This window comes from Erinaceus europaeus, chromosome 19 (genome assembly GCF_950295315.1).
Source record: "Erinaceus europaeus chromosome 19, mEriEur2.1, whole genome shotgun sequence".
NCBI classification, from domain to species: Eukaryota; Metazoa; Chordata; class Mammalia; order Eulipotyphla; family Erinaceidae; genus Erinaceus; species Erinaceus europaeus.
The window spans coordinates 50,433,800-50,458,446 of NC_080180.1; the positions used below are offsets into that span (position 1 = coordinate 50,433,800).

At 40.8% G+C, this 24,647-nt stretch overlaps 1 protein-coding gene across 8 annotated transcripts in view; it reads right to left on the bottom strand.

Moving 5' to 3' along the window:
• ARFIP1 (ADP ribosylation factor interacting protein 1) overlaps window positions 1–24,647 on the bottom strand; it is a 123,188-nt gene that overhangs the window by 73,610 nt on the left and 24,931 nt on the right. For 5 of the 8 annotated variants that reach the window (XM_060178943.1, XM_060178945.1, XM_060178940.1 and 2 more), the window contains one exon: window positions 22,937–23,038. The exons of the other annotated variants lie outside the window; for them this stretch is intronic. In XM_060178943.1, coding sequence (XP_060034926.1) covers window positions 22,937–23,038 — 102 coding nt within the window. The remainder of the gene's footprint in view (window positions 1–22,936; window positions 23,039–24,647) is intronic. 8 annotated transcript variants of the gene reach the window in all.

A 24,647-nucleotide genomic window follows, 5' to 3' on the forward strand; every position in this document is an offset into this window, starting at 1 on the left:
GGGTCATAGGGTAATTCTACACTGGTTTTTTGAGGAATTAGCAAGTTGCTTTCCAAAAGGGTTGCACAATTTCACAGTATTCAAAAGCAATGTTATGGGGGTTCCAATTTCTCCACATCCTTGGTGACACCTATTTTGTCAATTATTGTCATCCCAGTAGATGCAATCTCAATCTAGTGTTCATTTGCATTCCCTGATGACTAATAATGTTGAACATCTTTTCCTGTGCTCGCTACTCATGCCTAAACCCTGTGAATGAAATTTCTACTTAAATCTTTAAACCCTGTTTTTCTTTCTTTGCAAGAGAGCACTACTCAGCTGGGGCTTATTATGGTGGTGCCAGGGTTTGAACCTGAGACCTCAGAACATCAGGCATGAAAGTCTTTTGCTCAACAAATGGTGTTGGACCTTGAAAAATTCATGTTAAGTGGAATAAGTCAGAAACAGAAGGATGAATATGGGATGATCTCACTCTCAGGCAGAAGTTGAAAAACAATATCAGGAGAAACACACACACACACACACACACACACACACACACACACACACACACACGTAGAACCTGGAATGGAATTGGCGCATCGCACCAAAGTAAAAGACTCTGGGGTGGGGGTGGGTGGGTGGGGAGAATACAGGTCCAAGAAGGATTACAGAGGACCTAGTGGGGGTTGTTTTGTTATATGGGACTGGGGAATGTTATGCATGTACAAACTATTGTATTTACTGTTGAATGTAAAACATTAATTCCCCAATAAAAAAAGAAAAAGAAAGAAAGAAAATAAAGTCTTTTGCATAACCACTATGCCACCTCCTGGCCCTTCTGCTCTATTTTTAATTAGGTTCTTTGTCTTGCTGAATTTGTAAGATACAAATATGTTCCCAGAAACATGATTCAAAAATAATTTTCTCACTCTGTGGACCATCTTTTCACATCCTTCATGGAGTGCTTTGAAGCACGAGAGTTTTTTTAATGTCGCTATAGCCCAGCTTACCTATTTTTCCTTTTGTTGTTTGTGCTTTGTGTCATATCTATGAAATGAAAGTGTCAAACCCAAGGCCATGGAGATCCATACCTGTGCTTTTCTTTTATAGTTTTTGCACTAGATCAAAAGCATTTAGGCTTCTTATCTAGTTTGAGTTAATTGTTAAATATGGCCTGTGATCTTTGTATGTGGACATTCAGTCACCTCAGTAACATTTGCTGAAGATTCTTCTTTCCATATTGAAAAGTGTCTTGAAACCAAAACTCAATGAATCGTAAATGTAAGGGTCTGTTTCTGAACTCCCAATTCTGTTCCAATGATCTCTGCTGTGTCTTCCACACACCAGTATTACAGTTTTGATGGATGTAACTATGTAGTAAGTTTTGAAACCAGAAGTCCTACAACTCCATTCTTTTCTTCTTCCCCATTTTACCACCCCCCCAATACCTCCTTTAGCTATTCGTGTGTGTGTGTGTGTGTGTGTGTGTGTGTGTGTGTGTGTGTGTGTGTGTGTGTTGAATTTGTCCAATATGGGGAGCACTGAGATCTTAACAAACTAAGTCTTCTGATGCATGAACACCAGATGTGTCCTTCCATTTGTTAAGATTATCTTCCAACAATGTTTTACAGTCTTCAGTATATGAGTCTTACATACAATCCTGAGTATTCCTGATCTGCTTGTAAACAGAATTATGTGCCTAATTTTATTTTTGGATTACTTATTCCTACTATATAAAAATAAAATTGAGCTTTCATATTGCTCATATCTACTACTTTGCTAAGCTTATATTAGTTTAATAGTTTTGTGTGGAATTTTTTTTTAATGCAAAGTTTATTGTTCTGTTTCCCTTCTTTTCTCAGTATTTTATTTTTTAAATTTTGTTTCTTCACTTGGGATAGAGACAGAAACTGAGGGGGAGGGAGAGAAAGAGAGAGAGAGAAAAAGGGAAAGAGAGACATTTGCAGCACTGTTTCACCATTCATGAAGCTTCCCCCTACAGGTGGAGATGGGAGGCTTGAACTGGATCCCTCTATACTGTGACATATGTGCTCTGCCCAATGTGCCACTGCCTGGGGCCCACAAGGTTTCCTACATACAAGATCATGTTGCCTGCAAAAGCTAGCTTTACCTCTTCCTTTTGAATTTGGATGTCACTCTTTACCTTATATATTGACAGACTATGTCAGCATTATTTTATATTTAGCATTAATAAATATGAAAAACACTAGTGTAAAATCAACAGCCAGTATTTTTCATTAATAAGAACAAAGGCAAACTCTGTTCAATAATACAGAATTAGAGAAAAGGGTTACTCTTAGGGAGAAAACTAATTCACACTAGCTTTTACCAGGTTGTCTCTTTGAGTTGGCCTTATAACAGAAATGAAGCCCGCCTGCCCCCCACACTCCCTACCCAAGAGGCTGTCTCTGGAAGAGATTTCTAGTTGTCTGAGGAGAAAGTATCTCACTGAAAATCCTCTCAATAGCCTCCCATGGTCCTCCACTCAGGCAGACAACAGTTCTTCCAGAAAACAAAATCAATGTCCTTTATGTAAAAGAGCTGTAAAATCTGAAAAGCACTAAGACCTTTCTATGTCTACACGGTGACTAACAGATGGAGACTAACCAAAAGTGGTACAAATGGGTCCATTCAGAGCCTGACCTCAGCTATCACTGGAGAGTCATTTGGTAGCTAAACGCAAGTAAAACTGACACTGGCCGTGTCAGAAGGCTGCTTGACTGTGAAAGGACAGTGTTGTATGAGCTTGCTGACTGTCTTTGTAAAATAAATTTTATATTCTGCGCATATTATGCATGGTAGGTTGCATATTCTCTAAGTAGTATGTCCTAGCCTCATAGTTTATAAAAATCAAAGATGTACCTTTACATGTCAACCCTCAGAACTTCTCGTTACAAGGCTCTGACTGGCTCAGTAACTTCCAAATGTCTGTGTGTGCACTTATTCCTATAGTTTCCAGAACACATTTGAAGACAAAGAGCTCATTTATAACCAAAAACATAAACTCCTTGATTTGCATTTTTACATTGCAGATATTCAGCTCAGAGCTGGAGACATTGCAACGTCAAGCTTAACCACTGCACAGTAAAAAAGAATGACCCTGAAGCTGCCTTTCTACTCAAGTTGCCAGAATAAGAACACATTTTAAATAGAAAAGTTCAACTAACTAAGCTAAAATAGATGGAGTTCTTATGGTAATAACAAAAGGTTTCATATGTATTTTGACGTACTTTCCAGTGGTCATTAAACGATCTGTATGGTAATACCAGCTTCCAGGAGGCTGAAGGAAGCTCATTTTCAGCCAACTAACTGGCAAATAATTCTGCATATTTTAACAGAGGTAAGTAAGACTACGGATGAGATGAAAAACGATATTTGGGAATTTGCAATTTAGCATAGTGATCTAATTTTGAACTATAGTCAGTGCAAACCGGACACATAAAGAACAAAAAATGTTCAGCAAATGAGATTTAAAATGCACATCTTTTCTTCTGCAGAGCAGAAGCCTCAAGCATAGGCAATTATACCAAGTCTGGACAGCTTTTTCATTCAGACAAGACAGAGATGGAGACACCACATTACTGGAGCTTCCTCTGGTGTCAGAGTCTCCCATGTAGCTCTGGGGCTCAAACCTCGGTATGTGTATGACAAAGCATAGACCTTACCAGTGAGTTCTCTCTCTGGCCCTTAAATACACATCTTTATAAATCTTTTTTTTTTAATTATCTGTATTTATTGGAGAGACAGCCAGAAATAAAGAGGGAAGGGGGAGACAGAGAGGGAGAGAGACATAGAGACACCTACAACACTGTTTCACCACTTGTAGTAAAGCTTTCACCCTGCAGGTGAGGACTGGGGGCTCAAACCTGGGTCCATGTGCACTATAACATGTTCACTCAACCAGGTGTGCCACCACCCGGCCCCAGATACACATCTTTGATACGGTGCACAACACGGCGATACACTAGCAACACAGCTAGCCAACGAGCATTAGTTTGTCCTTCCACTTCAGTAGGTGAGCGAGAGAAACCTTGTATAAAGGAATGATACTCAAAGAATGTGCCACAGCAACCAACCATCTCTAAGGATTCTCTGAGCTGGTTTTTTTTTATCTTTATGTATTTATTGGATAGAGACAGACAGAAATCCAGGGGAGAGGGGTGACAGAGAAGGACAGAGACAGAGACACCTGCAGCCCTGCTTCACCGCTCACAAGGCTTCCAAACTGATCTATAAGGTGTCTAAGCCGAAAGGCTTCACAGCACATCAGATTCATGTTGTCCCGATGGCACAATACGTAGTACGCTGCTTTACCTTTAGTGTAAACTGAGACATACTTGTGACAAAATAAAACCTACTGCACAAGCCTGCCCTTTTACACTGATGAAAAGTGACAGGTTCTGATGACAACCTCCACCTGCAAAGTTGATTTGCTGTTGTTACTGTTCTCACTGTAGGTATTTGCAGGAAGTCTAAGGTTGTTGGCTTGATTCAGGGTTCGGTAAGTTGCGGCTGGACAAAGGACCAAAAGTGCATGAGAGCAACACTTCTGGAATCCTTTCCTTTTCTTCTTCTCAGAGCACTGCTCAGCTCTGGTTTGTGGTGGTGCTGGGGATTGAACCTGGGGCCTTTGGCGTCTAAAGCATGAAAGTCTTTTGCCATAACCACTGTCCTATTTCTCCAGCCCCACTTCTGGATCCTAAGTCTACTGACTAGTTTTCTGATCACACTGTCCTTCTCTATTTGTGTGACTGCAAGCCTCCTAGTCTGTTTGCTCCGTCTTTATAGCATACACCATCCAAGCCACTCCCCTCCTCCTTTACCCTCTCAATCATACAACAAACATTCAACAAGAACCGAAGAGTCTCACTGCCTTTTGGAGGTTTATTATCTACCCTCTTAGCCACACCCCCACTTCTGCCCCTCCTGTCTCGAGTCTAAGTGGCACTAAGTCTGATAAGAATGAAAGCCTGCACCAACTTGCATCAAGGAATTGCCAAATCCAATCAAAGACTGTAACTGTGGAAACATTTCTATGTGTCTACATTGAAAACAATTCCTCCTGGTGATTAAAAAAGCATTCATGAAATCCTTTGTTCATAAATACAGACACAATCTATAGGTTAATTTAGATTGATAAGCTTTCAGCCTCTGAGTAATAATTATCTTCCCAATATTCAACAGGAGTCCCAGTCTGGATTTGATCTCACAAATTCATATTAATAGATGCATATCTTTTAAAACTGCTGCATACATTCCTGGTATTGATAGTCTGTCATTCTTCTAAAAGGGTCTAAGAGAAATCTGGTAAAAACTAGCACTATGAAAAATACTCCATCTAGGGGATTAGACTTCTGGAGGCGGAGCTACGAGCAGCAGATCGCTTTCTCTCCTCTCCCATATCAACTGGGAATACCAAAGGAGACCACCCAGACCGAAACAAGACAGGCCTAGAATGACCACAGGAACCCAGTAAATCACCGGTGAGTACAAACACGTGTGGCTGGTGACAGAGAGGAGAGAGGAGCCTAAGGAGAGATTAAGTGACTGCTAACAGTCCGGCAGTTTATCAGTTGAGACACCACCTCCAGTCTGCTCCACCAACAAGGGGACAGCTTAAGGGAGGAGAGGACTCCCCAGAGACTCACCAAGTACAACTCTGAGTCTCCACTGCTACTACCCTCAGAATCTGGAGCAGCGACAGGAAGGGACACCAGGGGACAGAGATCTAACCAGGAAACTCAGAAGACCTATACCTCGGTGGCATAGCTGAGGGGCTGTGAAAGTCTCTTTGTATAACCACTGGATTATCTCTGCCACACCCTGCTTTATCTCTTGGTCAGGAGTCAGTATTAAGCTAAGAAGCTTATTGATAGTTTAAAAGCCCTCAGGCTCCCATAGCCTACAGGGAAGGAAAACAAAAAAAAAAAAAAAAAAAAAGAAAGAAAGAGGCTTTTAAACCACTGAGCTCCAACTCAGGGATTGAAATAACTGTTAACTTCCACCACTGTGGACCCTTTAATTAACTTACTTAGACACAAGTCAATCCAGGCAATAGTGATCAATAATTTGAAAAGTACTGATAAAGGGAACTCATAACATAATATATAAAATGGTTAAAACAACAAGAAAAAATATTGGAGAATCGAACCAGGACAAGAGTCCAGCTAAAAGTCCTCCAGAGGGTGAAGCACAAAATAACATCCAAACATTAGCTAAGGAAATAATAACAGGAGTGAGTAAAGAATTTGAAAAAATTGTAATCAGAAATGCAGGAACAACAAATGAGAATATGGAAGAAAATACTAATTATCTCATGGTTATTAGAGAGCTAAAAGCTGAAATTGCTGAGCTAAGAATGCAACTAGCTGAACAAGCTAAAACAGTATCAGAGCAGGGCAACAAAATAGATGAACTCCAGAAAACAGTAGAGGGCAGAGAGAATAGAATCTATGAGGCTGAAGACAGAATTAGCAAGATTGAGGATGAATTAGAGACAACTAAAAAAGAAGTAAGAGAGCTCAAAAAGAGATTAAGAGATGCTGAAAACAACAACAGAGTCCTATGGGATGACTTCAAAAGAAACAATATACGCATTATTGGCATACCAGAGGAAGAAAGAGAAGGAGAGGAAGAAAGCATTTTCCAGGCCATAGTAGCTGAAAACTTCTCTAGTCTAGACAACATCAAAGACATAAAAATTCAAGAAGTCCAGAGGGTCCCAAACAGAATTAACCCAGACCTAAAGACACCAAGACATATCATACTTAGAATGGAAAGGAATAAGGATAAAGAAAGGATCCTGAAGGCTGCAAGAGAAAAACAAAGAGTCACCTACAAAGGAAAACCCATAAGATTAGCAGCAGACTTCCTCTTCTAGCATTTGCCCTTCATCCATAGCCAGTCAACAGCGTCAGGTTGAGCCTGATGTCTGCTTGTTGCTGGATTTGAAAGTGACTGGGATCCATGTGGATTCAGTCGGCTAGGAAGGATCGTCAGTTTCCCCAATAAATGGGTACTCACGGGATGCAGACTTCTCCATACAAACACTACAGGCCAGAAGAGAATGGCAAGATACCTATTGAGTGCTCAATGAGAAAGGCTTTCAGCCAAGAATACTATATCCTGCTAGACTGTCATTCAGACTAGATGGAGGCATCAAAACCTTCTTAGACAAGCAACAGTTGAAGGAATCAACCATCACCAAGCCTGCCCTGAAAGAAGTTCTGAAAGGTCTCCTATAAACAACCAGACCACCACAAATAGGACATATATCAAAACACTCTAAAACTCTACAAGAATGGTGTTAAAATAGCTTCAATCTTTGATATCAATAAATGTCAATGGCCTGAATTCACCTATTAAGAGACACAGTAGGAAGATGGATCAGAAAACACAACCCAACAATATGCTGTCTACAGGAAACCCACCTAAATCAACAAGACAAACACAGACTTAAAGTGAAAGGATAGAAAACTATCATACAAGCCAATGGCCCACAAAAAAGGGCAGGAGCAGCTATTCTCATATCTGACATGATAGACGAAAATAGATAAGATTAAAAAAGATAGGAATGGACACTACTTAATGCTCAGAGGATCAGTCAATCAAGAGGACTTAACAATTATTAACATCTATGCACCCAATGAGAAACCATCTAAATACATCAAACTACTACTGAAAGAGCTACAGCAATATATTAACAGTAACACAATCATAGTAGGGGACTTCAACACCCCACTCTCTCAACTTAACAGATCATCCAGGCAGAAAATCAGTAAAGACATAAGGGAGCTAAATGAAGAGATAGATAAACTATAACTATTGGACATTTTCAGAGTGATTCATCCCAAGAAACTGGAATACACATTTTACTCAAATCCACATGGGCCATTCTCAAGGATAGACCATATATTAAGCCACAAATATAGCTTCAGCCAATTCAAGAGCACTGAAATCATCCCAAGCATCTTCTCAGACCACAGTGGAATTAAACTAACACTTAACAATCAGCAAAAGATTAGTAACAGTGCCAAAATGTGGAAGCTCAACAGTACACTTCTTAACAACTTCTGGGTCAAAGAGGAAATCAAGGAAGAAATCAAAATGTTTCGAGAGTTCAATGAAAATGAAGACACAAGCTATCAAAATATTTGGGACACAGCTAAAGCAGTCCTAAGAGGGAAGTTCATAGCTATACAAGCACACATTAGGAAACAAGAAAAAGCACAAATAAACAGCCTGATTGCACATCTTAAAGACCTAGAAGAATAACAACAAAGGAACCCTAAAGCAACCAGAAGGACAGAAATCACTAAAGTTAGGGCAGAAATAAATAACATTGAGAATAGGAAAACCATACAAAAGATCAATGAAAGTAAATGTTGGTTCTTCGAAAGAGTAAACAAAATCGACAAACCTTTAGCCAGACTCACAAAACAAAAAAGGGAGAAGACCCAAATAAATCGGATAGTAAATGAAAGAGGAGATATCACAACAGACACCGCAGAAATTCAACATATCATGCGAGGCTTCTATGAACAACTATATGCCGCCAAGCTAGAGAACCTGGAAGAAATGGACGATTTCTTAGATACCTACCAACTTCCAAAACTAAGTAAAGAGGAAGTGGATAACATGAACAGGCCCATCACAGCTAATGAAATTGAAACAGTTATCAAAAATCTCCCCAAAAATAAAAGTCCTGGACCAGATGGTTTTACAAATGAATTCTACAAAACCTTCAAAGAACTAATACCTCTACTTTTAAAAGTCTTCCAGAAGATAGAAGACACTGGAATACTCCCTGCCAGCTTCTATGAAGCCAACATCACCCTGATGCCAAAAGCAGACAGGGACACAACCAAAAAAGAAAACTACAGACCAATATCTCTGATGAACATAGATGCAAAAATATTGAACAAAATTCTAGCCAACCAGATACAGCAGTATATCAAAAAGATTGTTCATCATGACCAAGTGGGGTTTATCCCAGGCATGCAAGGTTAGTTTAATATACGTAAATCAATCAATGTGAACCACCACTTCAACAAAAGCAAGACCAAAAACCACATGGTCATATCAATAGATGCAGAGAAAGCCTTTGACAAAATACAACATCCCTTTATGATCAAAACACTACAAAAAATGGGAATAGATGGAAAATTCCTGAAGATAGTGGAGTCTATATATAGCAAACCTACAGCCAACATCATACTCAATGGTGAAAAACTGGAAGCATTTCCACTCAGATCAGGTACTAGACAGGGATGCCCACTATCACCATTACTATTCAACATAGTGTTGGAAGTTCTTGCCATAGCAATCAGGCAGGAGCAAGGAATTAAAGGGATACAGATTGGAAGAGAAGAAGTCAAACTCTCCTTATTTGCAGATGACATGATAGTATACATGGAAAAACCTAAGGAATCCAGCAAGAAGCTTTTGGAAATCATCAGGCAATACAGTAAGGTGTCAGGCTATAAAATTAACATTCAAAAGTCAGTGGCATTCCTCTATGCAAACACTAAGTTAGAAGAAATTGAAATACAGAAATCAATTCCTTTACTATAGCAACAAAAACAATAAAATATCTAGAGTAAACCTAACCAAAGAAGTGAAAGACTTGTATACTGAAAATTATGAGTCACTACTCAAAGAAATTGAAAAAGACACAAAGAAGTGGAAAGATATTCCATGTTCATGGGTCGGAATAATTAACATCATCAAAATGAATATATTACCCAGAGCCATCTACAAATTTAATGCTATCCCCATCAAGATCCCAAGCACATTTTTTAGAATAGAAAAAATGCTACAAATGTTTATCTGGAACCAGAAAAGACCTAGAATTGCCAAAACAATCTTGAGAAAAAAGAACAGAACTGGAGGCATCACACTCCCAGATCTCAAACTATATTATAGAGCCTTTGTCATCAAAACTGCTTGGTACTGGAACATGAATAGACACACTGACCAGTGGAATAGAATTGAGAGCCCAGAAATGAGGCCCCATACCTATGGACATCTAATCTTTGACAAAGGGGCCCAGACTATTACATGGGGAAAGCAGAGTCTCTTCAACAAATGGTGTTGGAAACAATGGGTTGAAACATGCAGAAGAATGAAACTGAACCACTGTATTTCACCAAATACAAAAGTAAATTCCAAGTGGATCAAGGACTTGGATGTTAGACCACAAACTATCAAATACTTAGAGGAAAATATTGGCAGAACTCTTTTCTGCATAAATTTTAAAGACATTTTCAATGAAACGAATCCAATTACAAAGAAGACTAAGGCAAGTATAAACCTATGGGACTACATCAAATTAAAAAGCTTCTTCACAGCAAAAGAAACCACTACCCAAACCAAGAGACCCCTCACAGAATGGGAGAAGATCTTTACATGTCATACATCAGATAAGAGTTTAATAACCAACATATATAAAGAGCTTGCCAGACTCAACAACAAGACAACAAATAACCCCATCCAAAAATGGGGGGGGGGGACTTGGACAGAATATTCACCAGAGATCCAAAAGGTTGAGAAACACATGAAAAAATGCTCCAAGTCTCTGATTGTCAGAGAAATGCAAATCAAGACTACAATGAGATATCACTTCACTCCTGTGAGAATGTCATACATCAGAAAAGGTAACAGCAGCAAATGCTGGAGAGGGTGTGGGGTCAAAGGAACCCTCCTGCACTGCTGGTGGGAATGTCAATTGGTCCCACCTCTGTGGAGAACAGTCTGGAGAACTCTCAGAAGGCTAGAAATGGACCTACCCTATGACCCTGCAATTCCTCTCCTGGGGATATATCCTAAGGAACCCAACACATCCATCCAAAAAGATCTGTGTACACATATGTTCTTGGCAGCACAATTTGTAATAGCCAAAACCTGGAAGCCACCCAGGTGTCCAACAACAGATGAGTGGCTGAGCAAGTTGTGGTATATATACACAATGGAATACTACTCAGCTGTAAAAAATGGTGACGTCACCGTTTTCAGCCGATCTTGGATGGACCTTGAAAAAATCATGTTGAGTGAAATAAGTCAGAAACAGAAGGATGAATATGGGATGATCTCACTCTCAGGCAGAAGTTGAAAAACAAGATCAGAAAAGAAAACACAAGTAGAACCTGAACTGGAATTGGCATATTGCACCAAAGTAAAAGACTCTGGGGTGGGTGGGTGGGGAGAATACAGATCCAAGAAGGATGACAGAGGACCTAGTGGGGGTTGTATTGTTTGTTATATGGAAAACTGGGGAATGTTATGCATGTACAAACTATTGTATTTACTGTTGAATGTAAAACATTAATTCCCCAATAAAGAAATAAAAAAATAAAAATAAAATAAAAAAAAAAGAAAAAAAGAAAAAGAAAATGGGAGCCAGGCGGTGGCGCAGTGGGTCAGAATCCGCACCGCATGTTATCTGTGTGTCTCCACACTCTGAGGATGTCCTACAGGTACATGACTTCCTAAATCTTCTCCAGACTGTTAAGAGATCCACCTTCTGCACCCCATAGAGAACTTCGGTCCACACTCCTGGAGGGATAAAGAATAAGGAAGCTTCCAATGGAGGAGATAGGATGCAGAACTCTGGTGGAGGGAACTGTATGGAACTGTGCCCCAGTTAATCTACAATCTTGTTAATCATTATTAAATCACTAATAAAAAGTTAGCTATCCAGACCTGTGGGGAGCCACATGTGCCCTCAAAGTTGCTATTGGCATGACCATAGAGTCTTCGTTCACAGAAGGCCTTGCTTAAAAGTGAAGTTCCTGCTTCTTTACACCTTACAGTCTTTGTTCACAGACAAGATAAGTTCCTGTCTCCCAATTCCACTTCCCCATGAATCACCCAGGACCTTTCAGATAATGGCTGATTACCATGACAACACACCACTTCAATCAACAGTCCCCAGCTGCTAACTCCCCCCTTGCCCCGCCTTAAAAACAGCATCTTTGGTGCTAATAGACTTGATCAGAATCTTGACTTGTCTCATTTCTCTCGTGTGTCTTGTCCCCTTCCCTCTCCCTTCTTCCCTTGTCCTCACTCCCTCTCCTAGGTTAACCCACGTTGAAGGTCCCGCAGGACGGGACACGGACTTAGTTAATAAGAAGAACTAAGCTTCTTAGTTAGCGAGAGCATGGAAGAGTAAAACAATGACAGAGACCAACTATACATAGCCTCTAAGTGCAGTGAATTACAGTCATATGGTCAAGAGTTGAGTTGAGTGAACACCTGCTAGCCTGCTGGTTCCTGTTTGTCTCAACATCTTGCTTCCAGAGCTGACTCTAACGTGTGTTCATTTATTCACCTTGATTACCTAGTAAGCGGGGGCTCTGGAGGTGGGTGCCTTCATTCAACTCACCTGTGACAGAAGCGCCAGCACAGCTAGTTAACAACCCCCACCGCCGCCCCTACAGCTCTCTACCCTTGCAGGAAGGTGCTGGGAATCAGAAACCTGTAAGGTACTCAACTGAAATTCTTGATTTAACTCAAAGGTTGCAGAGCAGTAATTATTAAGACCCAGGGACTCTAAGGCAGGGCTCACAGGTCTTCGCTCTACCTGAAACTGCACGATTTGGTACTTCCTATATATGTATGTTTTTTCTAGAGAAAAGGCCAACAGGTGGCAAAGCCTAAATTAGTCATTTTAGTTGGGGGCCAATCACAGAAAAGCCCCAAGTTAGCTCTAAGGTAATTTCTCTGAATCTGCTTACTTCAAAAGAACTATGTGGAGCTAATATTTACTTCCTTTTAAAAAAATTTTTAAATTAATTTCTTTATTGGGGGATTAATGCTTTACATTCAACAGTAAATGCAATAGTTTGTACATGCATAACATTTTAATATTTACTTCTTTAACTCACAGTACAAAAATACATATTGATAACCTAGTATCTTGTCCAGTAATGTGTTTAATTTAACATGCAGCTTACAAATTAGATTAATATGTATTCTTTAGAGACCAAATTTAGAATCAGCAAGAATTATTTTTTATTAAGAAGCAAAAATATTCTGCTAAAATAAAACTAAGGTCATGCTAAGATGACTATCCATCCTATTCTATCTATTTATTTATTTATTTTACATAAACACCATTCCCACCACCAAAAGACTGTGTCCCATTCCATCCCTCCCCCCTCCCATTTATTTATTTTTATTTTATAATTTATTTATTTATTTATTTTTAAACCAGAGCACTGCTCTCAGGTCTGCTAGTGGTGGTGTGGGGGATTGAACCTGAGATCTCAAGGCCTCAGGTGCAAGAGTCTTTTTGCATAACCATTATGCTATCTCCCCTATTTATTTGTTTTAGATAAGGACAGAGAAGGCAGAGAGACAGAGTGAGAGAGGCCACAGCACTGAAGCCTCCTTCAATGTGGTGGAGGCTGGGCCTGAACTTCAGTCACGCACCTGGCAAAACAGCACATTATCCAAGTGAGCTATTTCAGTGGCCCTATCCTGTCCTTTCCTCATTAAATACAGCTACTGCCATTTGTCTTAATAGAGTAACAAACCTAGGACCTCCAGCATGTAATAAGCTACTGCCAGGGGATTTCCAGAACTGGTTTTCCCATCATAACATCTACATCAGTGGGAATACTGATTATTCATCTAACCAGGGCCTCTCCTAGGACAGAAAAAGGAATGGAACTCAAGTGAAAAACAAAACATTTAGCAATGAGACAACAACAGAAACATTTACAATTTCATTGCCTGTGCAACACTGACACCAACTGGCCAGTTAAGTCACAACAACTTAATAAACTACCATCTTAAGCAATAGACAATACCGATGGCCTTAATGCACCTCAGAAAAAGCTATCATTCAGTTTTTCTTTATGTTTCCTAATTTATCTGCTATGGGTAGATACAGAGAGAAACTGAAAGGGAAGGGGGGATAGAGGGGGAAGAGGAAGAAACACTGCAACACTGTTTTTACTGTTTGTGAAGCTTCCCCTTGCAGGTGGAGGCTAGGGGCTCGAACCTGAGTCCTTGCACATTGTAATGTGTACGCTCAACCAGGTGCACCCAGCCCAGTCCCTAGCATCCAGTTTTAAACATGAAGTCTCTTTACTAGCCGACAAACTTCAGTCTAATGTTACTGCTAAAGTGATCAATGTTAACTTTTGATTTCTCTGTGAAACATGGATTTGAGTTCAAATGCAGCCTTCTTTTCATTACTAGGGAAAATAAAGAACGAAAGCCGTGCCCACATGTAGGTAAACAGACGCCTAATATATCTTGAACATAACTGATTCAAAACAGTTAAGACATGCTTTTAAAATCGTTGTTTTTACTTACGGAAAGAGAGAACATAGAGCCAAGTTTTACTTTAATTAGAGGATGTAAGAGATTCTCATAATACTTCTCATATTTTCCAACATGAGCAGAAGCAAAAAGAAATGTTATGATATTTGGTTTATTTGTGGAGTGGGAGTAAAGTGGTTCCAGTGGGTTATGTCTTTCTCTCTCTTTTCCTGGAACTGAGAAGCAAATAGTAAAAGAGACCACAGCACTGCACCTGCCTTCAATGAATGGGGGCCGGGCTTGAACCTGAGTAGCATACATGGCAAAGCAGTGCATTACAAATGGGAGCTATTTTGCTGGCCTAAGGTTACTGTTTCTAAGGGACCTTGCTGGCAAAATTTATGTCTAGTAAAGGGAGACTCCCCCCCACCTCCAGTAAAAGCAGAAATAATATTAGAAGGGATTCTCCAAAAAGAGAACTCAACGTTAAGCAGCAAGTGTATTGGATTTGACTACTTAGGCAAATAATTCACACAGATGTAGCCAATCTAGTTTAATTCACTTCACTCTAATACTCTAAAGCTAAACTTTGAAAGAATAAAAAGCCTTGAAGTGTCACTCAAAGGCAAAGTTTCCTAACTGAAAACTCAAGAATGAGTTTAAAGTACAAGGCGATCTTGAAGAAGAATAAAGCTGGAGGAATTAGTTACTAATAAGGTTACCAACAATATTTGTTCTACCCTTAATTACTGTGTTAATGAGTAACTTACTAAGAAGATAAAAAGACAAGAAGAAAAAAAAAAAAAGACAGTCCCGCACACGCATGATCACATGCTTAACACCAAACATCGTCAGTGGAGAAAAGACCAATCTTTTCAATGAATGGTGATTATTAGTTAGATGTTGACATGAGGAGGAGTAGAACCTTGAACCCTATTTCATACCATACACAAACACTCATTCAAGATGAAATACAGACATAAGTGTGAGAAGCAAAGCAACAAAACTTTAAAGAGAACAGAGTATCTTCGTGACACTAGGATAAACAAGTATTTCCTAAGTGTCACAAAAACCACTGAAACTGACAAACTGAATTTCATAAAAATTAACAGCTTTGGTTCATGCAAAGACACTACTAATAGAATACAAAAGCCAGTGGCAGACTGGAAGATCCAGATCAGACAAATGACATGCACCTAAAATACGTAAACAACCCCCACAAATGAACTAGGAGAAAGTAAAGACCCAAAAGAGAAATAGGTAAAGAATTGTGAAAGATAACATTAGATGGTCAGTAAGAATATGAAAAAAAAAAAAATATATGAAAATGCACTCAACACCCCCTAGTCATCAAGGAAATAAATAATAACATCACAAAAATGCACTAATTCTCCACGAGAATGACGCAAGAGAAAAAGTAAAAGTATGGCAATGCCAAGAGCAGAAAGGAGCAAGAACAACTAGGCCTCTCTCACTCACTACTAGCAGATGCCTCTTAGTCCAATCACTTTGGAAGACTAGTTGACAGTATTTACCAAAGCCAAACACACCTGTCCCCATGGCCTGGCAATTGCTCTAAGATCTACATCATTGCCAGGTTCCTAGAAACGGTAACTCCAAGCACAGTAAGGTGTAAGTGTCCGTACAATGAACGTAGTTCCTTCAGTTATGTCCTTCAGAATGTCCTTTCATTCAACAGTGACCAGAATTGATTATTTTCCCTCATCATTAAAACAAAGTGACAGTAAATGAAATGGCATTAGTTGCTGACCTGCTATATACCTAAAAGAAACCGTCCTGTAGAATACAACACATGCGGGAGTCGGGCTGTAGTGCAGCGGGCTAAGCGCAGGTGGCGCAAAGCACAAGGACCGGCATAAGGATCCCGGTTCGAACCCCGGCTCCCCACCTGCAGGGGAGTCGCTTCACAGGCGGTGAAGCAGGTCTGCAGGTGTCTGTCTTTCTCTCCTGCTCTCTGTCTTCCCCTCCCTCTCTCCATTTCTCTCTGTCCTATCCAACAACGACAACAACAATAATAACTACAACAATAAAACAACAAGGGCAACAAAAGGGAATAAATAAATAAAATAAATATTAAAAAAATTAAAAAAAAAAAAGAATACAACACATGCAAAAAAAAAAAAAAAGGTCAACAAAGCTTTTTCCTAATAACCACACACTACAAGCAATCTAGATAGCCATCAGCTGAGGAACAGAGACACACACAGTGAGGCGTATTAACATAGTGGGAAAGAATGGAACACTGCCACAAGCAACTGGATGAACTGATTTCATAGGCAGAATGTTGAGTGAAGGGCAGCCAAAAAAAGAATACACACTGTTTGCTTCCGCTGGTGCGTTCAGGAACAGTCAAAATCCATCTATGAAGTAGAGGTAGAGCGGTGGAGATCACCCTGGGAGGGAGGAGTACTGCCTACAAGAGGGTGAGAGAGAGTTGGCCAAGGTCTTGGAAACATTCTGCATCTTGATGTGCATGGCAGCTCCATTGAGCTGTATACTTAACATTTGTGCTTTTTACTGTGTATGAGATACAGCTGAGAAAAAGGAAAACGGAAAGAAAAAAAAAAAGAAAGAAAGAAAAGCAACAAAAGAGACCAGGCTTACAATGGCATGCGAATATCCAAAACAATGCAACATTGTGGGGGGAGGCCAAGGCCCGAGACTTTCATTAACTTGCTATTAGAATATTAAGTCCCTGGTGGCAGGGACTTGTTAATTGTTACCATCCTCAGCGGAGGCTCTATCTGCACTGGGGATGCATATTTGTAGCCTGATTCTACAAAAGGAGCTGTTACCAAATATAAGATGGAGAAATCATTAACTAAAATCTTGGAATGAGTTATCTGAGTAACAGAAGCTTGTAAAGTAATCGGTAGTTTAATGATGGTCACTTGGGTTTCCTTTCTGTGCAGCTATGTCTTAGTGCTTTAAGATATGAGGAAGACTAAGCCTGAAGTGAAAAGCCTCATCATCTCTGTGTCAGTCCTTATTGAGCCACAGAATCTCAGAAACCGAGTTAAAACGCTTACACATAAAAACAGACAAACTTCAAACTTTAAGACACATTTGCTCCTCCCCAAAGACTGCAGAGGCAAAAAATAAGTGGAATCTAATGTAACTTTCTTTCCTGTTTTATTTCTTTATTGGGGGATTAATGTTTTACAGCTGATGTAACTTTCTAAAGTCAGTTAAAATGATCTAGTTGAAACAGTAATTTTCAATTAGAGGCATGTGGTGAAGCCAGCCCCGGTGAAAACGACAGGCATGTCTCTCCCCACTAGTGGGGAACTGTATAGTCTGGGGACACTGTCACTTGGCACAGCGGGAAAGTGAGACTAGCATCCCGTCAGAAGATGCTGCTACCCATGAATAGGTCGTTCACCCCAGCTCAACAAGCATTTAGCTGGCCCCCAGAAGCTAAGACAGAGGGGATCTTGTTCCTGGACATACACAGTAAAGAAAGTCCTATTCACAATGTCAAATAATTCCAGTGTCTTCCAACCATTGCTTTTCCCAAGAACATGAAAACTATCACTTTCAAGCTGAGGTTCCACATATGAATCAAATATCATAAGAAATGTTTAATATTTCCAGAAAACAGTGAACTTCACTATCCTTTCTAGAGCTACACTAGGCATATTACTTCTCTCTCTCTCTCTCTCTTAATTACCACCAGGGTTAGCAGCACTGGGACTCGGTGTCGACATGATGAATCCATAGTTCCTCATAGTCTTTTTTTTTCTTTTATTTTTTTAAAATTATTTTCTTTTTTAATTAGGACAAAGAAAAACAGAGAGGGGAGGAGGAGAGAGAGAAACAGAAATCTGAAGACTCCTTCACTATTTGTAAAGCTTGCCCCTGTAGGTGGAGAGTGGCAGTTAGTACCTAGGTCCCTGTACATGCTAATGTGTAAGTTCAACCAAGTACGCTACCACCCAGGCCCCCACTCCACACACACTTATCTCATTTCATGGCATTATTGCCAAGAAAATACAGAGATTCTTACAAAAAGTGGCACAGCTGAATTCAAACTCAGATTAACTCTAAATCCATGATGTTATCATTAAAATGTATTTGATTTTAATTTCAAATAAGAGAAAGATCAAAATGAAAAGCATCCTGGGGAGTCAGGCGTTAGTGCAGTGGGTTAAGTGCAGGTGGCGCAAAGCACAAGGACCGGCGTAAGGATCCCGGTTCGAGCCCCCAGCTCCCCACCTGCAGGGGGTTCGCTTCACAGGCGGTGAAGCAGGTCTGCGGGTGCCTGTCTTTCTCTCTCCCTCTGTCTCTCCCTCCACTCTCCATTTCTCTGTCCTATGCAACAACAAAGACGTCAATAACAACAACAATAATAACTACAACAATAAAACAACAAGGGCAACAAAAGGGAATAAATAAATATTTTTTAAAAAGCACCCCACACTTCACTAAGTATGGAACTTTAGGAAGTGAACCTTCTGAGAAAAGTCAAAAATGACCTGTGTAGGAATCATGGGCTAACTAACACATTGCTAATTTTTAAGAGGATAATTTATGTTGGTATGCATGAGACCCCTTCTGTTTCATTTGGTTTAAATCCCCCCTGCTTAACACTATTCTATTTACATAACCACTTCATTCTATTTATATAACCGCTGTTAACAAGCACCTCCCTCCAGGGCATTGGTTCAATCCCCACTGTTTCATGATATGTTTTTGCTCCACCCCCCCTCCTTGTCACACTCTGATTGTCACCAGTCACTTTTCTCTCCACCCTCTCTATGTCACACCCTGTTTCCACCCTACTTGTCAAGTATATATAAAGACAGCATTGTGAGTTTTAGAGTACTTTACCTTTAGTTTAGCTCAGCTCGGCTTAGATTGTGCTGCGTCCTGCATGAATAAAGAGATACTGCCTACAGCTCAACTATGAGTCCCTGGTCGTCTGTTACCTGCCCGTGAAGCCAGCCTGGCGGAAACAACCTAACCCGTCGAAAACGACATATGGCGCCTACAACGTGGGACCAGACCTGCGCAACTCCCAGATAAGTGAAGACTTTGCCTACCTATGCACTATGGTCTTCTCTTTTACTTAACGAAGAGGTTTGCCAAAGCCTATACTGTTTCATTATGAGACAGTTTCTCTGTCTCTGGAACATTTTACTCTGGGCCACACTTCGGTTCCCTGACTGGGAACTTTGGTTTCTTATGACCGGGATCATAGAGCTTGGGAGATGCACGGAGATTTCTCCTTGGACTTTCTGGATTCCCTCTCCCATGTTTCCTGAAGAAAAGGACTACATTTTGCTCCGGGCCACAATTTGGTTCTTTATGACCGTGATCGTAGACCTTGAGATATGCATGGGGATTTCCCCTGGGACTTTCTGGACTTCTTCTCACATGTTTCCCATGGAGAAGGACTACTCTAATTTGAAGAACATTCTAGAGTACCCTGGCAGTTCCCAAGTATGGAGACACGTGGTTAGTTCTACTCTCCTGATTGGATTCTTTCTTCGATGGGAAGACGCTTTTAAAAATGGGTGCCTGAAGCAATCCAGCAAGAACAGTCAGAAGCACCCTAAATGGAATTTCGAGGACCTTTTTGGACTAGGTCGCCCTCCAGGGATTCTTAATCCTACATGGTGAGATCTTGATAATCTGGTTCAAGTTGCGTTTCATAAGAGAATGATTTGAATGACTAAATTTTTGTTTGACATTGACTTAAAAAAAAAAAATGCTAGACGCAGCCATGATTTCTAGAGACATCCAGAAACAATGCAAAAAGTTGTTTTTTTCTCCTTTGATTTCTCTTTTACGTCTTGACATAAATCTGAAACGTTTAATCCTGAAAACTGTATGAGTTACGGGTGGGGCAGATAGTGCAATGATTATGTTAATTATTCTCATGCCTGAGGCTTTTAACCGTGGTTCTTCTGTTTACCTTTCCACATTTTATTGAGTTTAAACTGTTTAAACAACCTCAAAATCATACTAGAAAAGACTTCCAATTATAATAGAGTTATCAATTATAGTAAACTTCTAATCTGCTACAAGTTTTGTTTGACAAGTAAGTGAATTTCAGCTGTCAAAGTCTTCACATGAAAAAACATCTACTCAAATAGAATTCCTGGAAATCCATTTGGATCCTGTTCTCTGACATCGCCCCCAGAAACCAATGATGAGACCTGGCACGACCTGAAGAAACAGATTCACAGACTCCAAAGATCACTCTCTACAGAAAAGCAAAATTCTGGTGGCCAACATTCCCCATCGAGACAGACGTGCAGCGTTTCATCCTCCGGCATTTTCTTCTGTGGTCAGCTACTTTGGACTGACACCTCCATCGGACTTACTGGTACACACTGCTGTGTTTCTCAAAGACTAACTTCAGCCAATTGCCTTGAAACTTTATAGACCATGTCCCCTCGCCTGCAGGCTCTGTCCCAGAGGCAGAAAGCTCCCCCTCCTTATTAGGTTATGCCCACAGAGGCATGAAGCGCCCCAAGAGGCAAGAGATGCCCACAGAGGCAGGAAACGCCCTTTGAGGCAAGAGATGCCCCCAGAGGCATGAAGCATTCCCAGAGGCAAGAAATGCCCTTTGAGGCAAGAGATGCCCCCAGAGGCATGAAGCATTCCCAGAGGCAAGAAATGCCCTTTGAGGCAAGAGATGCCCCCAGAGGCATGAAGCATTCCCAGAGGCAAGAAATGCCCTTTCGCCTGCTAGGCCTTGCCCTTTGAGGCAAGAAAAGCTCCACTTGGCATCACACTGGTTATTGCTGCTCGCCTATTTTGTTTTCCATGTCTTATGCCAGTTCTTTTGAAAACGCCTGTACGATATACGTTTCTGTTCACCCCACAATGGCCATTAGTTAAAAAGAAAGGGGGAATTGTTGGTATGCATGAGACCCCTTCTGTTTCATTTGGTTTAAATCCCCCCTGCTTAACACTATTCTATTTACATAACCACTTCATTCTATTTATATAACCGCTGTTAACAAGCACCTCCCTCCGGGGCATTGGTTCAATCCCCACTGTTTCATGATATGTTTTTGCTCCACCCCCCCTCCTTGTCACACTCTGATTGTCACCAGTCACTTTTCTCTCCACCCTCTCTATGTCACACCCTGTTTCCACCCTACTTGTCAAGTATATATAAAGACAGCATTGTGAGTTTTAGAGTACTTTACCTTTAGTTTAGCTCAGCTCGGCTTAGATTGTGCTGCATCCTGCATGAATAAAGAGATACTGCCTACAGCTCAACTATGAGTCCCTGGTCGTCTGTTACCTGCCCGTGAAGCCAGCCTGGCGGAAACAACCTAACCCGTCGAAAACGACAAATTTAGAGTTAATATTTTTTTCTTTATTGGGGAGATTAATGGTTTAAAGTCAACAATAAAATATAGTAGTTTGTACATTTATAGTATTGTAACATTTCTCAGTTTTCTCTTTCTTTTCTTTTTTTTGGCCTCCAGGATTATCGCTGGGGCTTGGTGCCTGCACTACGAGTGCACTACTCCCATAGCCTATTTATTTATTTATTTGCCTGTTTGTTTACTTAATGAGAAATATAGGAGGAGAGAGATAAAGAACCAGACATGACTCTGGCACTTGTGCTGCTGAGGACCAAACTTGGGACCTCACGCTTGAGGGGTCAATGACTTAGCCACTGTGCCACCTCCTGGACCACCTTTTTTTTTTTCCCCCTTTGATAGAGCAGAGAGAAACTGAGAGGGAAGGGGGAGACAGAGAGATAAAGAGAAAGACAGACACCTGCAGACCTGCTTCACTGTTTGTGAAGCGAACCCCCTGCAGGTGGAGAGCCAGGACTCGAACCAAGATCCTTGTGTGGGTCCTTAGACTTCGTACTACGTGTACTTAACCTGGTGTGCCACCATCTGGCCCCCCATTTCTTAGTTTTCCACATAACAATTCAAGTCCTGCTATGTCCTCCTCTGCCATCGTGTTCCAGGACCTGAAACCACCATCTTCCCATCTTTTACTTTGGTGCAATACACCAAACCCAGTCCAAGTTCTGCTTTGTGTTTTCTTCTTTTTCAGCTTCTTGTTGTTGTTGCTATTTATTATTGGTGATTTAGTAAAGATAAATAAGACTGTGGAATAAGAAGGGTACCAATTATACAATTCTCACACCAGTGTGTCATATCCCATCCCCTCCACTGGGAGTTTCCCTATTTATCTCTCTGGGAGTACGGACCAAAGATCTTTATGCGGAGCAGAAGGTGGGAGGTCTGGCTTCTATAACTGCTTCTCTGCTGGACACGGGTGCTGACAAGTCGATCCATACCCCTAGCCTTTCTCTCTCTATATATTCATCTATATCTTTCCCTAGTGGGGTAGGGCTCTGAGGAGGTGGGGTTTAGGACACATTGGTAAAGTCACCTGCCCAAGGAAGGCAAGCTGGCCAGCCAAGCTTTTGTTTTGGTCATACAACAGAATTAGTGGTAATAAAATCAAAGTCATCAAAGTCCAATAACAGCTTAAAGGCCTGGAGTTTACTACTGACAAATCACTAGGATAACATCAGACTCCTGTCATTTCAGCCAATCTAAGAAAATATCCCTAAATTCAACGTTCTCTGCTACTTTCATCTCAATGTTTCGGAGTCTCCTCTGGGTCTCTGCATCCGAAGAAAGAACAGCACGCTCACCCTATTAAAGCCATGCTCGTGAGAGTCCTCAACTTCCCCATTGCTTGTCACTGGGATCTCTGCAGCTGAATTTTTGGGTGAGTCTTGAGCCATGGTAGACTCCTAAAAAGAAAAAAAAAGGTAAAAAGATATAGTCATAAATCACACCAATTTACAAAGGGTTATACTCATGTTTACTGCATTGACCTCTATTCTAGCACTTTTAAAACAAGTACAACCTACTTGGTACTTATGTAATAAGCATAAAATGACTGTAATAAAAATTGACCTGACTTTTAAAACAGCACTGGACTTAAATTTCCTGAATAAAAACAAGCTATAAGTTGTAAGTACCGGGGCAACACTTTTGCTTCATAAATGGTGTTACAATAGTCTACCACTCACAAATTGGAAAATTATTACAGAACGTCAAGTCTGAAAATAATTCTGCTAAAGCAGCTCTCATTCCAACTGCTTGTGATTAAAACAGACAAACATATGCAGTTATAAGTTAAATTGAGAATGTTACATCTACAGATCTTAAAAACAGTGTTTCTTGTATGTTATTGTGTTGGAGGGTAAAAGGATCAAGCTAGGGCCTCTTACATATGAAGCAAGGGCTTCACCTCTGAGCTAAAAGCCTATCTTTTACTTAGAAATGTTTTAAGTGGGGGCCAAGTGGTGGAGCATCTGGTTGACCGCCCATGCTACCATTCACAAGGAACCAGGTTCCAGCCCTCAGCCCCCACCTGCAGAGGAGAAGCTTCACAAGAGGTAAAGCAGTGCTGCAGGAGTCTCTCTGTCTACTTCCCCACTCCCCTCTCAATTTCTGTCTCTACCCAAATTAGGTAATTAAATATTTTTAAAATGAGAGAAATGTTTTAGAGTAAATGTGAGGGGCAGTTCAGTTCACACAGAGAAATGGAGCCCCTCACCTGAGGACTCCATGCCTCTGTTAAGCCTTGAGGGCCTGTGAAGTGTTACCTACACATAAGACAAAGATGGGACCTTTTGGGGGACGAAGTCCCAGTGGTGGAGCCCTCCCTCATCAAGAACAATGGGACGAGTGTTCTCCCAATAGACTTAGCAGGGGACTCTGGCCCATGCCATCAAGTGAGGATACAATAAAAAGGCAGCAGCCTGCGATCCCAAAGAGGGTCCCCACCAGAAGGCAGCTGTGTGTGCGCCCTGACACTGAACCTCCAGTTAGTTAGAAGTCATCTAACCTCTGGTATTTTAATTACAGCAGCTGGGACAATCAGCTTAAAATATATATATTTATTTACTCATTTAATTTTCTGCTTTAGGTTTTTTCCAAATCCTTTTATGGGGCGGGGGAATAATGATTTACTGTACAATTGTTGACATGTGGGTACAACTTCATATCTCCCTGTGCTAGATGTCTGACCCCACTCCCAACCCCACCTCAGCAATCTGCCCTTGTCCTGTGGCCCGTCCTGGCCCCTCCTCCCTCAGAGCCCTTTGCTTTGGTGCAGTGGTGCGCATCAGTGCTTTAGGCTTGATTTTTCTTCACTTTACCCTACAAAGCCCCCCTGTGACTCCATCGACTGCTTGCTTTTTCTGGAATGAAAACTCCTGGCATCTGTGAACAGCTGTTTCCAATGTCTCAAGTAGTCTTCCATCTTTAACATTTAGCAAAAGCCTTACACCATTTCAGGTTCAGCTCAAATGCTCTGTCTCTGAAAGTTATCATTCTTAGGGTTCAGAGAGA